General features: G+C 43.4%; 1 protein-coding gene across 2 annotated transcripts in view; it reads right to left on the reverse strand.

Annotated features, from left to right (window-relative positions):
- The window catches only part of CCDC85C (coiled-coil domain containing 85C), a 109,221-nt gene that overhangs the window by 32,078 nt on the left and 60,505 nt on the right, over nucleotides 1–16,638 (reverse strand). For both annotated transcript variants that reach the window (XM_056494229.1, XM_056494228.1), the window contains exon 2: nucleotides 9,784–9,860. In XM_056494229.1, the coding sequence (XP_056350204.1) occupies nucleotides 9,784–9,860 (77 nt within the window). The remainder of the gene's footprint in view (nucleotides 1–9,783; nucleotides 9,861–16,638) is intronic.

Below are 16,638 nucleotides of genomic sequence, written 5' to 3' on the forward strand. Positions count from 1 at the left end.
TTTCCATTTTTCAGTGGCTACCTCCCCTTTTACAAAGCACAGGATTTCCTTTGGCCATCATTTAAACATCAGAGTGAACTTAGTCCTCAGCAGTAGGGCAAAGGACACCACACCTTGAACCTTGTAACCCCATAAAGATTTTGGCTTATGATTTGGGTAATTCTTTATATGGGAAAAAAAAAAATCTATTTAAAAAAATCATTCTTACTTCAGATTTTAGTTTCACCCCATAAATCTTGAATGTTAGATGGAAAACTCTGTTGAAACCTTGGTTTTTGGTTATATACATATGTGAAGAGGAAAAAAATGCAGGTTTTGTTTCAGCCCACTATGTCAGGCTGCCTTCATCTTTATGGACTCTTGCACTGCCCATTACCTGGATGACTTGTCTGTCACTGTAATATAAATTCTTAACCTACCAGCAACAATACTCTAAACTATAATTGTTCCAGTAATTGAAACTGCCTCAATTTTGACACTCAACAACCCATTGTTTGCAACTGAGTAATTAAATGGAAGGTTTACTCAAAACCTTTTTCTGTTCTTATTTCCTGCAGCAATTTAGCTGAAAGTGCACACTTCTCTTCATGTAGGCAAATGGCATTGATTTGAACTTGGCAAAAATACAGATATTACTTACCAATGTCTTTTGCACAAGTGCAGAGTGGAAATAAAAATAAATTAATGGCATATTTAATACATTCAGATGATTAGAAAATGGAAATCACCAACATTAGCAAGTGAAAGAATAGGCAATCAGAGCCCAAAACAACCAGCAGCAGTATTAAAAGGCAGCCCCCCAGCAACAAAATGCTGCTTGGATGCATTAGCTCTCTCTACCTTACTGAAATTTTGTGGTAAGATATTGCAGTCAGCCAGCTAGAAGGGAACAGAAGAGCATTATACCTGTGGAAACTTAACAGAAATAAAGTTATTTTATCATCTTGAAAAAAAATGCATCTTTACCACAGGTGAACAAATGGTCTTCCATGCAGCACTTGGTAAGGTAATATCCTTATTTGAATTTCAACCCCTTTCCCTGTATTCATTAATGAAGCCTTGAAGAACCCATCTGCACAAACATTAATATCTTACTATCTAGCTTCAGACTATGGTGATGCCCCCCAAACAAACAGTTGATAAGGCTTGATCACCTCACTCTTCCTCACAGCTACAGGCATTTTGCCACACCTGCAGAGGTCAATGGCCCTGTCAGAGCACACAGCTCTGTGACAACAACCTGGCCCAGAGTAGCCTTAGGTGTCACAGCAGAGCAGAGATATCTTGCTGAGCTAAAGCAAAGCAGGAACACATCTCAAATAACAGGAGGAGGTGCAAAGCACCTGCCTTGCACAGCTCTCACAGGGGCATCAGGGCAATGGCCCCTGTTTCTCATGACCTCAGCACCACAAGGGATTGGCTCTGTCAGGCAGCCCTGTGCCCCAGAGAACATCCCCTGCCACATGACCTTGCACAAATATTTCCCCCTTATCTCATTAATCCATGTTTTAGTGTCTCACGCACCAGGAATCTGAGGGATGGGCAATTTCACTGTGTGAAGCTAGCAAATAATTGAATTAAGGTTCAGTAATTGCAGTTATCACTACAAGACATATTCAAGCAAAAATAAGCTCAGCAAAGCACATATCTGACTTTAAGTATATGTGAAGAGTCCCATTAGCTTCAGCAGCATTTATCAGGCAAGTTGGAAATCACACACATGAGAGTGCAATAAAAAAATCAACGTACTTGATTTTGAAAAAAACTCTGCAAATACGGAAAAAAAAATTAAGGGATGAGATTAAAACTATTTAACATCTTCCATGTCATGCAGTAATATGAGCTTTCTGTAACAGGAGAGACTAAACTCCCTCACACTGGTTCATATCCCTGTTGTACATGCAGCACATCTGGGGATCACAAACTGGTGACAAAGGCTTTGGAGGATAAGGGTCTGTCAAGACACCTATTCCACTGATTGCTTCTTCAGTGTTCAGCCAGGAGGTCACAAGCAGAGCCTCAGCCAGTTCCATCCATTTTTAGTAGTTCATGTAGAATTGGAAATGCATTTGGGCATTGTGCCATGGCTGGATCTCAGCCATTCACAAATGCAGCACAGGGATGAGGATCCCCACGTGTGCCTAGGCTCTGACTTCTTCCCCACATCATGATCTGTGCTCATAGAAGCTGGAGGGGTGACCAGATTTCACCTGGTTGCACTGGTGACAGCTGGAATTCTCTATTGTTGGGGAGCTAACAACTTTGGGAAAGGCAGGAGATAGTCAGTAAGAGGCTTAGCAGATTTTACAATGTAAAATCACTCTTGGAAAAACACTTTTATTAGTATCTCAGTGGGGTACAGGATATAAAAGTAGTGCAGCTTTCAAACCTCTCCATTCTCTGTAGCAACTGAGGTAGGGAACTCTAGTACACTGTTAATATTCAAGAATGCCTGTATTTTTGTCCTCTTGTTTTAGATCTGCAGAGAAAGATCAAGCCCATAACTCACAGGAGACTCAGATAATCAGTTCAAACCAAATTGCAGTATATAATTATAATCACACAACTGGCAGGCTTTGCTCAAGAGGAAATATGAGCTGGCATGGCTGAGAGATCCAAGTATCACAGCCTATAACCCAAACAGAAATGCAGCTCAAGAGTTAACAAAGCCAAATGGAGCTACAGCCACTGGCATTTGGTGCAGCCCAAGTCTGGTCTGTGGCTTGCCTGCCTTGAGTTTCAGAGTCACAGCCTAATAGAGCCCATCATGGCTCATTAGAACCAAAATCAGTGTCTTTACTAGGGGTAAGAAACCACAGAATGCTGCCCCAGTCCTCCAGGGAAGTAGATGTTGATATGGAGTAGTATCAAGCATCCCCTGGAGACACCTTTCATTTTCTCCTGTCAACTGCACTCCAGGCAAAGAGGCTAAAGGGAAGCACTGTACCTCCTCCAAATATCACAGCCACAGCAACACTGCAGGACTCGCTCCATAAAATCCAAAACAAAACTGAAAATCTTGTCATAAACTTACAGTTCTGAGTAAAGAGACTTTTTTTTTTCTCAAAGCAATGAATGATTAACATGCTTCCTTCTTATTGTTGCCTAAATTGTTTTCAGATGTCAAGAGACTGAATTTTTCTTGATCTGGGCTTGAATTTGTCATTTTACTCATTGCAAAAATCTGTTTTTAAGCCTCTGCAGTTATTGCATAGTTTGCCCTCAAGACATTTCTCAGTACTTCTCAGATGGACAGATCACTGAGGCTCTGTGTACTTTGAGCCTCTCCACATGTTTCAAAGACACAAAAAGCTGCTTCTTCATAGCCTGATCTAACTGCAATTAAGAGCTTTTTCCCTGGCCCTGTCCTCATACAGAGAAAAAAGTGGAATTTAGTGAAATTATTACAAAGCTGGTTAAGCACAGGATATGACTAATCCTGTATTTCACAGCTGGAGGTTAAACTGAGCCTCATTAAACCCAATGTTGTTGCTTACCCACAACAGAAATAAATGGGGCATGACAGAGCTTTGCATGTGTGCATCTCTCTCACACACACTCAAACACTGAAATTCAGCTCCAGCCCTTCCAAAATTTTAAGTTGCAAGAAATTATATGATGGTCTCAAATTTGTAAGACCCAATTAACCCAGTATGTCCCTGTCTATCTGTTAGCTGACATCTGGATCCAGATCTTTTGAATTGTATTTCCTAGGTGTTTAGGGAATTCTATTTACATTTTCCTAAAATCCCTGGATACCACAGGTGACAGCCCCCAGCACACACAGTACACCACCCAGATTTCATTACAAGTTGCAAAAGCTCATTTCTGTCACTGATTGTGCATTTTAGAAGTGCATGAATGCAGAGAATATTTATATTGGTAGGTAGCAGCTCAAACCCCTGATGTCCAAAGTAAACAGAAGGAACTCCACTGTTTTAGAGGGTTTGAAGGTATTTGAACAGCTCCTATAAAACTGTACATTTCTTATTTGGGAAGGAAAAACATTTTATTCAATAAATACACATTGTTACTTACATTTCAAGTCAATGTATTGAATAGCAAATTGGTCAGATCAGTCTTGTCATTGTAATTCATAAAAGGAGGTGAAATGGAACACACTTGGACATTGACTAGTCTTGCATGCCTTGGTTTAGGGGTTTTTTTATGATTCTTCTTCCACAACTAAGGAAGCAACATTTGAGGGATTCTGTTATCATATTTTGCATTTACACATGTAAGCAATGGAGTGCACTCTCACAACTGTATCAAAGTTTTGGTCTCAAGAGAGAAGGTCTCATGAAAATCTGTTTCTTCAAGAGTTGTACTTCAAAATGCATGGAGTCCACTATGCAGGAATTCTCACCAATGACTTGAAAGGAATATTTGGATGTGACCCCAAATACGAATTTCCTTTTTTACTGCTTAAAAGTAATATGCAGCTAAACATTGAAACACTGTCTAAAAATGGTAATAGAGTAACTGAGGGCACATCACCTTCAGTATTCTGAATTTAAATAGAGACCAACTGCCTGGAAAGCTTTCATGTCTGACTAGCTCTGTATTACAAAAAAAAAATCCAATTTCCCTTGTGAGACCTTAAATTAAAGCAATTATACTTATCCTCCTCACTCACAAACAATAGGTAGGCTTTGGGGAAATCAGACAGGTTTGTAATTTTGCTGCTGCCGTGGTGAGCGTGTGCAGTGCTCCTGGCACAAGCCATGGCCTGAGACAAAGCTGCAGAGCCAGTTCAGAGAGAGGCCCAGATGCCAAAGACCTCACAGCAGCTCTGAGAGCCGAGAGGCAGCTCCCCCAGCCGGGGCTGTTAATGGCAGACTTGGCACAGGCACGGCTGATAATAAAACAACAGAGGAAATTGCACTCTGACTCTCCTGAAGCCAGGCAGCACACCGTGGGCAATTCCTTTTTCTCCTCCTTGGGAAGAGATCAGGCTCTCCACTGAACGGCATTTACATCTTTGCTCTTTGCAGTACTAAGGATTGTCAGGCTCTTTTCCTCCCTGGGGTCCAGATTTCCCCCCTTGTTTTCAGAAGAGTATGCTGGAAATTGCCTGGTGAGTGCATGGTTGTGCCAACATCCTGTTTGCCCAAGAATTGTAGCAGCCTGCAGATGCAGATGGAAGTTCCCTGCTCAAACACCTCAGCTCTGTTTTAATAGCAGTGTTACAGGCATTGCCTACTATCATTTTTATTAACTCCACAGCTGCAGCCTTCTTTCAATTCAGGAAAAGCATGCCATTTCTTAAAAATAGGACTAAGAACAGTTTTCAAGAACTTTTAGGGATGTTCTAAAGATTTTTCCAAGGATACTCTAAATCCCAGGCAGCTAGCAGGCTGAACTGCTGTGAAGTGCTGGAGCTACTGAAGTCTATTTGGCAATTTTAATTAAATACTCTTATGTTCCTCATAAATCTCAAGGGCTGTCACTCCCTAGAGAAGAATTTTTTTTGTTTCTGCTCTGCACCAGAGGACTTGAAATTTTCCATGAAAGAGGCACCAGAACTTCATTGTCAAACATCCAGTTACTTAGAGCCTCACCTGCCCAATGCATCTGCTTCTTTAAAAGCTGGGATTTTTGAAACAAAGGTGTGCTGTGTGCCCTGAGCAACTCTGAACAGAAAAATGCCTCTAGCATTTCTGCTCTCAAGGGAAAAGGTAGATACACCTCAGCAGAGACTATAAACCAAAAGGAGTCCTGACAGCCAGCCCATGGTGCACAGTACTTAGTTACAAGGAGAGAGGAAAGTGATGAGTCCACACAGCCTACAAACTTCAGCTTTAGCTAAAAGTGCTCAATCCTTGTGTGAGTACAAAATGAGCTGAAAATGCAAAATAATGTGAAAGAATGGCCAGAAGTTTGTTACCCTAATTATTTCTAAAATGCATGCATTAGTTATGAAACTATTCAGAACTGACCTTTGGAGCTCCTAAATGTTGTAAATACAGGTCTCTCCAGCCTTAAGGGGAAAGTGTGTAATTAAAAATTCCTTTCTGTTCAAGGGGCAGCATGAAGTGCCTTAAGGGGTCTATTTTGTGCTTGGACACTTCTAGTTCAGAGGAATGGAAAGCAAATATGGTCTCCCACCTCAGGGATTGCATCTTAGCAATATGGAAGGTCAAAGAGACACTACTAAAGAAAGGTTCACAGCTCTTCTGGGCATTTCCCACAATGACACAGAGGAAAATCAAGACTTCACCCATGTGATGTTGCACAGACCAAATGCATGCATGTTTGCACCACAACTAAAACTTCCAGAGACCAGCTACACCTGTGAGAAAGGGTCACACCATCCCCACCAGGCTTTGTGGGGTCTTTGCCACTGTGGCTACACCACAGACACCCACCAGCACTGGAGAGCAGCACTGAGTGCTCTTTTCTGGTAGTGGCATTTGCTACAACCTCTCCCCAAACAATATAAACCAGGGCAAAAGTTGTGGGTTGCCAGAACAGCTGCCAGGGATTTTGCCAGCACAGGAATGCCATCCAAGAGCATGACCTTCTAGCTGACATGGCCATGCCAACAAAACATCAGACCATAAACTGCAAAAAAAGTAAAACCTGGAGTTGTTTCTCCTCAGAGAAAGGAAAATGGAAAGAGTGATGAGTACTGATGGGTTAGCAATGTCAGAAGCATATCAATTTCCAACTGGAAATACACATCATGTCCTTCCCTAGAAAGCAAAAGAAGTCAAAACAACAACAAAAAAAAAACCATATAGATGGCTATCATAGTAACATCCTCATGTCCATTTCCTTTCCTCCCACTGGACTGTGGCTTGTGAGATAGCATTTCTTGATCTCCAAGAGCAAAAAAAGCTCTCTCAATTAACTTGTTCAAATAAGTCAGTAGAAAAGCAGAAGTGTGGTTCCCAGCACACCTCTGCTGCAGGTGGCATGTACAGTGCAGAGCAGTTTCCAGGCATGGGCTGGGAAGTTTTTGCCTGCTCCACTGAGGCTTTCTTCTAAAGTGCTTATAGAGAAAGGATAGCAGGGTAAGCAGGAGAAAAAGTGCAAGCTTGGGATCCTCTGCAAAAACTTGATTCCAGAAGGGGCTACAAAGACACCATCTCTCAGCATACCTTCACTCCAGAGATGCTGAAGAGGATAAAGCAACAAATTTCACTCAGGATGCACCAGCCATCAAAGGGGTACTGTGTCACTGGAATATAAATCCACCATAAAGCTTGCAAATATCCTTTGCAGCACCGGCCTTCTCAGGTTTCTCTGGATGAAGCACTATTTCAGCTCTGTGCTTAGCAGTTGGAGGGAAGCCAGGAAGACTTCCATAACCACCCCTGATTTGTTAATCCCTTAATGCACAGGCACTGTTTGTTACTTAGGACGTCAGGTTTCATCACTCCTCAGCACGCTGGTGATAGAACTTCTTGACACCAGGCTGCAAATATTATTGCAAAGTCAATACTCCCAGGGAGAAAGCCAAGCTGAGTTAAAATGTGACTTTGGTGTTGACAAGCCAGTTTGGCACTGCAGAGTTCAAACAGCCACGATCACCTGGCAACTTTCAAAACAGAAGAAAGTTTGCCAGGATCCTTTCTGACTAGAGACCTATCCCAAGATCTGCATGGTAACAGCTAAACACTTTCCCATCAAAGCAAGTAAAGACACAGTAAGTGGATTATACTTTTTGGGAAAGTGCTGGGAGCTATATGTACATATGCATGTGAGTTTGTGTTTATCCAGATTTTCCTAATCTTTCTCATTAAAAGAGAAAAAAACCCAGATCTGGGTGTGTAGCATGACAGACTGGAGGTGATGCAGCTCAGCTCCCAGGAGGTTCAGCCAGCCCATAGTAGCATCAACAGTCCTGTTGCCCTAAGGAAAGCTGACTCCCTGTTTATAACAAATAAAGTTATTTCCTGAATGTGATCTAAAAGAAGTTGGATCCTAGTCTTTTTGGAGGGCCATTGAGACATCACACAGGGGCTGCACAGCACCTCACAGGCAGGCTGGCATCAGTGCCTGCTGCCACTGGGGAGGTGGCTGGCCTTCTCCAGAACACACAGCTATTTTAAGGTAATTTCTCTCCTTCCTGGATTCAAATATTTGTAATAATACAGCCCAAGAGGTGATGACTGCTGAGGACAGTGGAGGAATTCAGGCACAGCCTTCACACTCAGGGCAGCACACAGGTGAAGGGTTGATGCCTGAAGCACAACCCAAAATTAATTGGGTTTCATCCTCCCACTGCAATAAGCCCATGCAGCTATGCAGACCCTATTCATTCTCACCATTAACTACCAAATTTTTCTTGACCTCCCAAGGCAGATCTGTCAGAGTAATATGCTTGGCTGTGGCAGCACAAAGCTAGGCCAAGGGCACACTGAGCCATCCCCAAACCCATGCACACCCCAGCTGGCCACACACAGATGTGCCATCAATAGCTCCAATCAAACAGTCGGGCTTCGACCGCCACCAGACACCAGCTCAGCCTGGCAGAGAGACAGGGGGGTCAAATCAAACCAGCAATCAATTAATACATGAAGCAACCACAAAGCTGTTGAGTTGAACACCCTTTTGGGGTTTAACCCTTTGGTGCCCTATGAGTTTTTTTTCATGGCTAGCAATACCAATGAGTATGATGGGAAAAAGGAGTAATCTTTAAAAAAGCTCAGAGTCAGGTCAAAATGTGTATTTCTGAAAAAAAAAAATTAACAAAATCACATTATTAAAATTCCAGTACACATAGAGCTCTTTATTATTGTTTGTTTGTTTGTTTTAAATGAGAATATTTTAGAAATGTGATCCTGGAACAGTCTATTCTCTAATATGGTAAAATGCAAAGAACAGCACAACATAACTGGCAAAAAGGCACTTAAAAATATATTACAAGGGTTTTTTTTTTATTTCCAGTCCTTGTAATTGAGAAGAATCTGGAACAAAATTACTGTGAAACATGGTGCTTGAAGTAAGAAGCAAAGTATAGAAAAAAAAGTTTAAAATGACAGGAAAGTAGAACACAAAAACAGTGCAAGGATGCAAAGAACAGGAAAAAAAGGGTAACTTTTCTGACAGTTTAAATAGACAGTGCCTCATTGAATGCAGCAGAGCTGCCCCTGTTTACACCAACTGCTGTGTTTTACAGGGGATCCAGAGGACACACCAGACAGAATGGCTGTTTTCTTCTCACTGCTTGACATTGCTACATAAAGACAGGTAAGCATCATGAGTGATCAAAAGCACAGTGGCATGTGGAATAGACTTTAAAAGGGAGATGGAAGCAAAAAGTGCCCCTTTAGAGAGTCTGTTCAGATTTAAGTAGCATCTCAAATAAAAGCTGTGTGCCTGCACCACACACAACTGTTCCCAAGGCTGTACTTTGACAACAGCCTCCTCTTTCAACAAGATAAAAGTCAATGTAAATGGGCAAGCAAGACAAAATCCTACAGCAAGGACACCAGCAGAGCTGGACTCTCAGAGCATCCCCAGGAGCAGAGGTGGGTCAAGGAGCTCTGCATTAATGCATCTCACAAACACTACAAACACAATGCACAAATGCATCACACAAACACAACCCAAAGACACTAGCAGAGGATTCACTTTTTTTCCTTTTTTTTTTAATTTTAACAAAAGGAGGCCAATTTCTGTCTGTGTGAGGTTAAGACATACTGTTTTCCTCCTGAGCAAGATGTTTACCAAAAGCCATTGTTCATTATGGTATTGGTATCAAACAGTCAGACACAACCATATGGAAATAGCAGAACTGAGCCACACTAATATCTATTAGGCAATAAAACCTACCTGGGAAAGAAGCTTGTTGTCATCCTCCAGGAGTTTCACTTTTGTTTCAAGTTGCCTGATGTAGTTGGAAGATGAATCTTTAGGAAAAGAGAAAAAAAACAAACACATTTAAGCTTCTTGTGGTAAGGCAAGTATTGTCAGAAGCAACACATTTTCCCACTCTGTAGAAGGCAAGTTTGGGAATGACTTGATGAATAAAACCCTATGTGTGAAGGGTGAGGAGGGACTCTATTAAAGGTTTTTTTTCACTAAAAAGCTGAGACTCAGCAACAGCAATATTTTCTGTAAATCTGCATCAATGCCAGTGTGAGGGGTGGGTGATACAGAAGGAAAGTGAAGTGGAAACACTGTGTTTTGTATTTTCATAAAAGTAATTCTCTAGTTTTGAAAGCTATTGTCATTCACCTAGAATGCACCAAAATACTCCACAACAGAACAAGATGTTTTCTTTTAGGTTTGAATAAACAACCGCACCAGACACGTGCCTTTTTCTTTCAAAAACAACTGAGAAACTCACAAAACCAAGCTGTTGGCACAGCTCTAAGAGGAGGTCAGTGCCTCAACTCCCAGTGCTGTAAAAGGGGGAGAAGTGTATTCAGCAAGGCCACAGAGCTGCAGCCTGACACACACACAAGTGCCTGCCCAGGACATCTGTTTTTCTCTAGTGGAAGCACGTGACACTACCCAGGAAAACACCAGGACAATAAAACAGGGAATACCCTCACATAAAATGGTAATATTCAACCTGAAGGAATGCAATGGCCAGTTTACCATTGCAGTGAGACAGCAACACCAGATAGGTGGTCTGGCATAGAAGATAAGTCACTGGAGAGCTCTGTGGGTGGCTTACTGCTCTCCAAAGCATCTGGCTTTTGTTTTGAACCATGCTTTGAAGAAACACATTCGAAAATTTCACAGGGGAGAAAATAAAGGAAACTGGGAAAACCTTTTCTCCATTTTCATTATAGCTTGATGATCTCATCCATTCAATTGGATCTTTGCAAAATTTCTAATCTACTTGTAATTTGAGTAGCAGAAGCCATGAGCTGTTATAGCAGGAGGAAAAGTTTTGCAACATAAATATATAAAAAACTCCAACCATTTTCACACTTTTAAAGGGGCTATGCAAAGTGCAAAATTATAGTTTCCCTCATCTCATTTATTATGGCATGAGAGCAGGAGCCACTGTTCAACCCCAGGAATTTTTGTTGAGTGTGAATGGGGAAGGAACCAGGTGTTTGCACAAGGGTGTGTGCTGCAGTGGCCAGCACCTTCTGGGATCAGCACTCCCATGGGGAGCAGGCACCTCTGGCTGCAGCTCTGGCACACCAACACTCACCCACACACCCATGTGAGGTTCAGGCTGGCTCTGTGCTAAACAGCTCCTCTCTGCCTCTGCCAGTGGCTGCCAAATGCACTCAGCACTAAGCCTGGATGCTCTGCTGGCCACTCTGGGGGCAGCCCAGCAAAAGGGCTAGCAGGGAAGCTACAGCTAATCACTGAGACTGCTTTGGCCACTCAAGGGAAAACTGGAATATGCTCAAAAAAGTGCTGCCATAGACCAGTGCCAAACCACACAAAGGAACAGCAGGATGGATCTGAGTCAAGTGCCCATCTAAAGCACACTCTCAGAGGAAAAATGCTCAGTTTTTTGACTGGATTATGCTTTGTTCAAACCCAGGAAATCCAAACAGTCCTCATGAGAAAGGTTAAGGAGACACTGTAGGGAGCTGTGTAAGTTCAGTGAACAGCTTAAGTGGTGACAACACATCACAGCAACATCAGTTTGAGCTGCAGGGCCACAAACTCAGCCCAACAACCACCCTAACATGGGGGAGTCTCCAGGTCAGGGGAGAAGAGAGCAAACCAAGTAGGTTATAGGATCAATTTAAAGCACTTTCCCTGTGAAGGCCTCATGCACCACAGCCATTAGCCATGCATATCTAAAGGTGGCAAGTAGAATGCTGCAGTAGATCAGTGCTGAATGCACTGAAGATTTCAGGATCAGCTTGAAGAACTTGCTGAGTTAGTAATGAACCTGTCCTCCAGCAGGGTGCAAGGGGAGTTTGAGATTGTTAAAGCCAGGAGGACCATGGATTCTTTGGTCTGACCTCCTCTGTGCCCCAGGCCATCACACTTTGTTAACTTAACCCCAAAATTCAGTACAAAAATACCCATTTGGCTAAACAGTTGCAAAACCAGTCTAAATCTCTGTCTGGAGAGAACCAGAGACTCCTGGCTGTGTGCTGAACACAACAGCTTCCACTGGTAGATCTGGCCTGTCCTTCCCACCTGCATTCCAGCTCCACTAGTGCCCTCATTGTGCTAGCAGCTACAAGAAATTTAGGTTAAGTGGATGAATGGTGATGCAGAAGCTGTCATGTTCAGGCCTTGAATGTACCAGGACTGACTGACTGGTTGATGAAAAGAATAGAGCCTGACTGCCAAGAAAAGGAAATAGAGAATTATTTTCTCTCTGTGGTTTCACATCCCTTATCAAAAAAAAGGGTATCCCCTGGGAAGGCAAGCCCTGCATCCTCGGGAGCCAATGTACACCACTGGTCCTGAAAGCCTGACCTGAGAACTGCCAGAATTCTTCAAACACCACTGTACAACCCCAAACCATGTCTGATGTCTGACCTCAGCCAGAAAACACCCTATGGCAACATAAAATATACAGAGGAAAATAATCCAAATGAGCCATTTTGTCAGCAGAAGATGCTCCATCTTGGGCAAAGGCTGTGAAACAGTGCTCAGAGCCATCCCAGTGCTTGCTGTGCCCTCAGAGATGAATTATCTCCATCTTCTGGACCTGCCTGTGCTGAGGCAGGTGCCAGATGAACCATTTGCATCTTGATCTCAGCTCTAAAAAAGCTCATCCCTCTCACAACAGCAGGCAGTAACACTGCCAGGCTAAGCAGTGAAACCTCAGGCTAGGTCTCACCCATGTTATATCAAGAAACACATTCCCAACATTTTTCTGCTTCTGACCTTTCTCTTATCAGTGAGTTTCCATCCTTTCCTGCCTCCCCCAGAGCCAGGAGGCAAGGACAGCCCCACAGACCCATCCAGGAGAGGCAGCAGAGCTGCATCACTGACTGACCAGATCCTCACATCCCTTTTCATTAGAAATCAAACAAAGGGTCCTACTGCTGTGTAAAGCCTGCTGCCAGCTGTGAGCAGTGCTCCACCTTCACCAGCCCAAAAGCACTCTCCTCAGTGGGTGCTCCTGAGCAGCTCCCAGACCCAGGTACTGGGGCATACCCCCAGCACACCCACCCAGCCACACCTCATGGCACTGATTCTGGGTCCATCCACACCTGCTAGTGCCCTGCTGGTGACCAGACAAGTATGGTGGCCAAGGACACATGGTCAAGGATAGGCTTTCTGGCACTCTTTTTTCTCTGGCACCCAGTGTGCCTGTGATGCCATCCTCCTCCAGTTACCCCTTGGGGCCACAAGAACCACCTGCATGAGCAATGGGTACCTTAGAGGCCAGATGACACCAGAGGGAAAGAAATTTCCCATCTAAACATTTCATATCCCAGCCAGCATCCCTCCCTGTGGCAACCATCACACAGAAGAGGAAGCTGGGGAGAGAGGCAGCAACCCAGGACAGCGAAACAGGTGAAAACTGTAATCAGCCATCCTCACTTGCACAGTGCAAATTCTACAAGCTGAATTGCTCACAGAGCTGTAAACCTGAAGTCCTGTTTCTTCACAAAGCCTTGGAAAAACTAATTGGATGTAGCTCCCCACATTATCTCCATGAGAGGTAGAGGAGCTGTGCTCCAGCTCAGGAAGGAGCATTACTGTCATTATCCACCCTCCCAAGATTTACTGTTCTAAAAAACATACTCCATCTGGAATGGGATGTAATTCAGCTTGGATGTAATCTAGCTGAGTAACTTTTCTCCACATAGATAAACCACTTAATACTCATTACAGCTAAATGGAGGCAAGACAAATCACTCTACCTTGTTTTAACTCAATGGTCTCTCAGAGAACAGGGAACTGCCTGGCTCCTCTAGTTTTGTAAAAACATAAATTAGAAATTGTTTCAACAAACAAAACAATCTTGCAGCCTGCAGAGCACAGAGCAGAGTAATTTTAAAAGACACTTGTAGCCTTTCTGATTCTCGTCTGAGATTTCAGAGGAATCTGGCAGAGGGGTAAATATGATAAATTACACATTTATTTTGACAGCAACAAAATAAATGGTTTTATTTCCTTGTATGCCACTTCTCCAACTACAAGCATGCAGAGCAGAGGTTTGTGTGGTAGCTGTGAGGTTGGGATTGAGACACTTTTATTTAAAACCTTTTCATAATGAGGTGCTAGCACCTAATTGAGTATAAGGAAAAAACTGCCCTTTACTTAGGGCAGTTCACACCAGAAATGCCAGAAAAGGTTAATGTGGGTGCTTGTGAGATGAGAAAATTGTCAAGAGCCTTTTGATGGGACTCATTCACAGCAGGACAGTCCTTACACCCAGCCTGGGCAGTACCAAACAACATGGCAAGAGCAGACTTGAACCCACAGAGGTGCTCTAGTCCCCTTCCACAGCACCCCACTGAGGTTTGATTTGTCTTTTTGCTACAAAGCAGGGGTTGGGCAGTGTCCAGCTGGAGTGCTGGCAGGTCAGGGCCATGGTGCCCCACTCCAGCTCTGGCCCCACACACCCAGGAGCAAGGCTGGACACCCACTGCTTCCACTGCATTCTTCCCAGGAGCTACTTCAACTAAGCATGATTCAAGGCAGTAAAGCACAGCTATATTTTGTCAATGTCCTGCAAACAAGGCTCTTCCTAACCTCATAAAAAGCAGCACCCCTAAAGGGATTTTCCCAAACCACGGAGGAAAGGCACACGGAGGAGTGATGCTCTGCCAGATTTGCACCTTGCAGCCAGCTGCCTTCTTTGCATGATAGAATGCTGACATTTTCTCTTCCTCTCCTTCCATCAAAGATCATCTCATAAGAAGGCCTTCACTTGTGCTCAATAAAACACTCTGCTGTTTGTTGGCAGTTTCATTATCACATCTCTGCTCTTCCCCACTATATTTCATATTCGTATTGCTCTACTGGTCTTGCTTCTTGACACACACAAGCAGGCTGAAAAATGGCCAGTGGTTATATCTTGTAAAGAAGTTGATTTATTAAAGTAACAGCACTCTTTCAAAGCAGCTAGAAAGCAGATGAAACTCACATATCTTCAATACTGTCATTAAAGGAAACTATTGGGAGATATGGACAAATGCACCACCCTTGCTTTTCCTAGGCAGCCTCCATCTTTCTGCTCCTACCAAAAAACCCCATTCCCAATGTCCTGTTTCAGACTGCTATGCAAGGCAAGTTTTCACAACAGGTTTAAGTGTCAGTGGATGGCTCAAATCTGAGCAGAGCCACCACAAAGCCAATGCTGAGTTATTTATGTTCACAGGTGCTTGCCCTCTGCTCCAGCACCACCAGGCATTTCAGGGAATGCTCCTTGGTTTGCCTTGGTGCAGAATCTCAGAATGACCTGTGTGGGAAGGGACCTTTGACAGCCACCTAGCACAGCCCCTGCAGCAAGCAGGGACATCTTCAACTAGATCAGATTGCTCAGAGCCTCACCCACCTGTCCTTGAATGTTTCCAGGGATGGGGTATCTACCACCTCTTGGACAACCTGTCCTGAGGGTGGGCAAACACCTGTGTTTCACTACTCTCATTGTAAAAACTTCTCTCCTTTTATCTAATCTAAGCCTGAATTCTGCCAGTTCAAAGCCATTAACCCATCTCCTATCACTACAAACCCCTGTAAAAAGTCCCTCTCCAGCTGTCTCATAGCCCCATTTGGCTACTGAAAAGCTGCTCTTTTCCAGGCTGAACAACCCCAACTCTCTCAGCTTCTCCTCAGAGGAGAGGTGTTCCAGCCCTCTGATCATCTTCACATCTTCATGATCATCATGATCACGATAATCCCAAATCCCATGCCTTTCCAGTAGAATCTCAGGCACAACTTAGGATCTCCCTTGAGATGTGGTACCAGAATATGTAACAACAAGGTCTATGGTAAACAGAAGCTCCCAGTGTTTTGTACCTCTGCAAGATATTCATAAAGCAAGCCATACCAACCTGCTCTACCTCGTCCCACCACCTCACTCACTGTGGGCTGTGTAGGGAGAAGTTTCCTCTGTACTGACAGCCAGTGTTAAAGAGATGGCAGGAATGCACTCACAGAAAGAGAACTAAGGGCAAATCTTAAATATTTCCGTAGCTGAGGTGCTGAGGTGCAGCTGAGGTGCATCTACTGAACAGATATTGCCTTAGACTACATTAAATAAATAAAAGGCCCATCTGTAGCATCTAAAGCCACCCACAATAACATCTGTCAGAATAAGACTGGTAGGATCAGGCCTTATTCTGAAGGTGTAAGTTATAGCTCAGGCATAGTTTAGGTATTCAAACACTAGACAAAACAATAGAGAAGTCTGTAGCCAGTCCAATCACAAATAACAAAGAAATATGGTCTCAGAATAATACACATTTTTAACTCTAACAAGACTGGCTATGCACTGGCAACATGGCTGTGCTGCAGCTCTGACAGGATGGAACATATGCCACTGCAGCTATTTAATTAACATTTCATAGCAAGCCTCTAACTATGAGCTCTGAAGATTTTCAAGACTGTGTGTTCCCCACTCAGTTTCAGTTCATTAGATCTGTCTGGGTGCTTAGCAGCCTCAAGCTGGTCTGTAAGAGTCTGGTAAGGTCTCTCCTGACTCTGGTTGTTACAGCTCACTGCTGTGACTTCCAGCCATGACATCACTCCATGCACAGCAAAATATCTGCCCACAATGACTGTCAAGAGTTG

This window comes from Oenanthe melanoleuca, chromosome 5, assembly GCF_029582105.1.
Source record: "Oenanthe melanoleuca isolate GR-GAL-2019-014 chromosome 5, OMel1.0, whole genome shotgun sequence".
Classification (NCBI taxonomy): Eukaryota; Metazoa; Chordata; class Aves; order Passeriformes; family Muscicapidae; genus Oenanthe; species Oenanthe melanoleuca.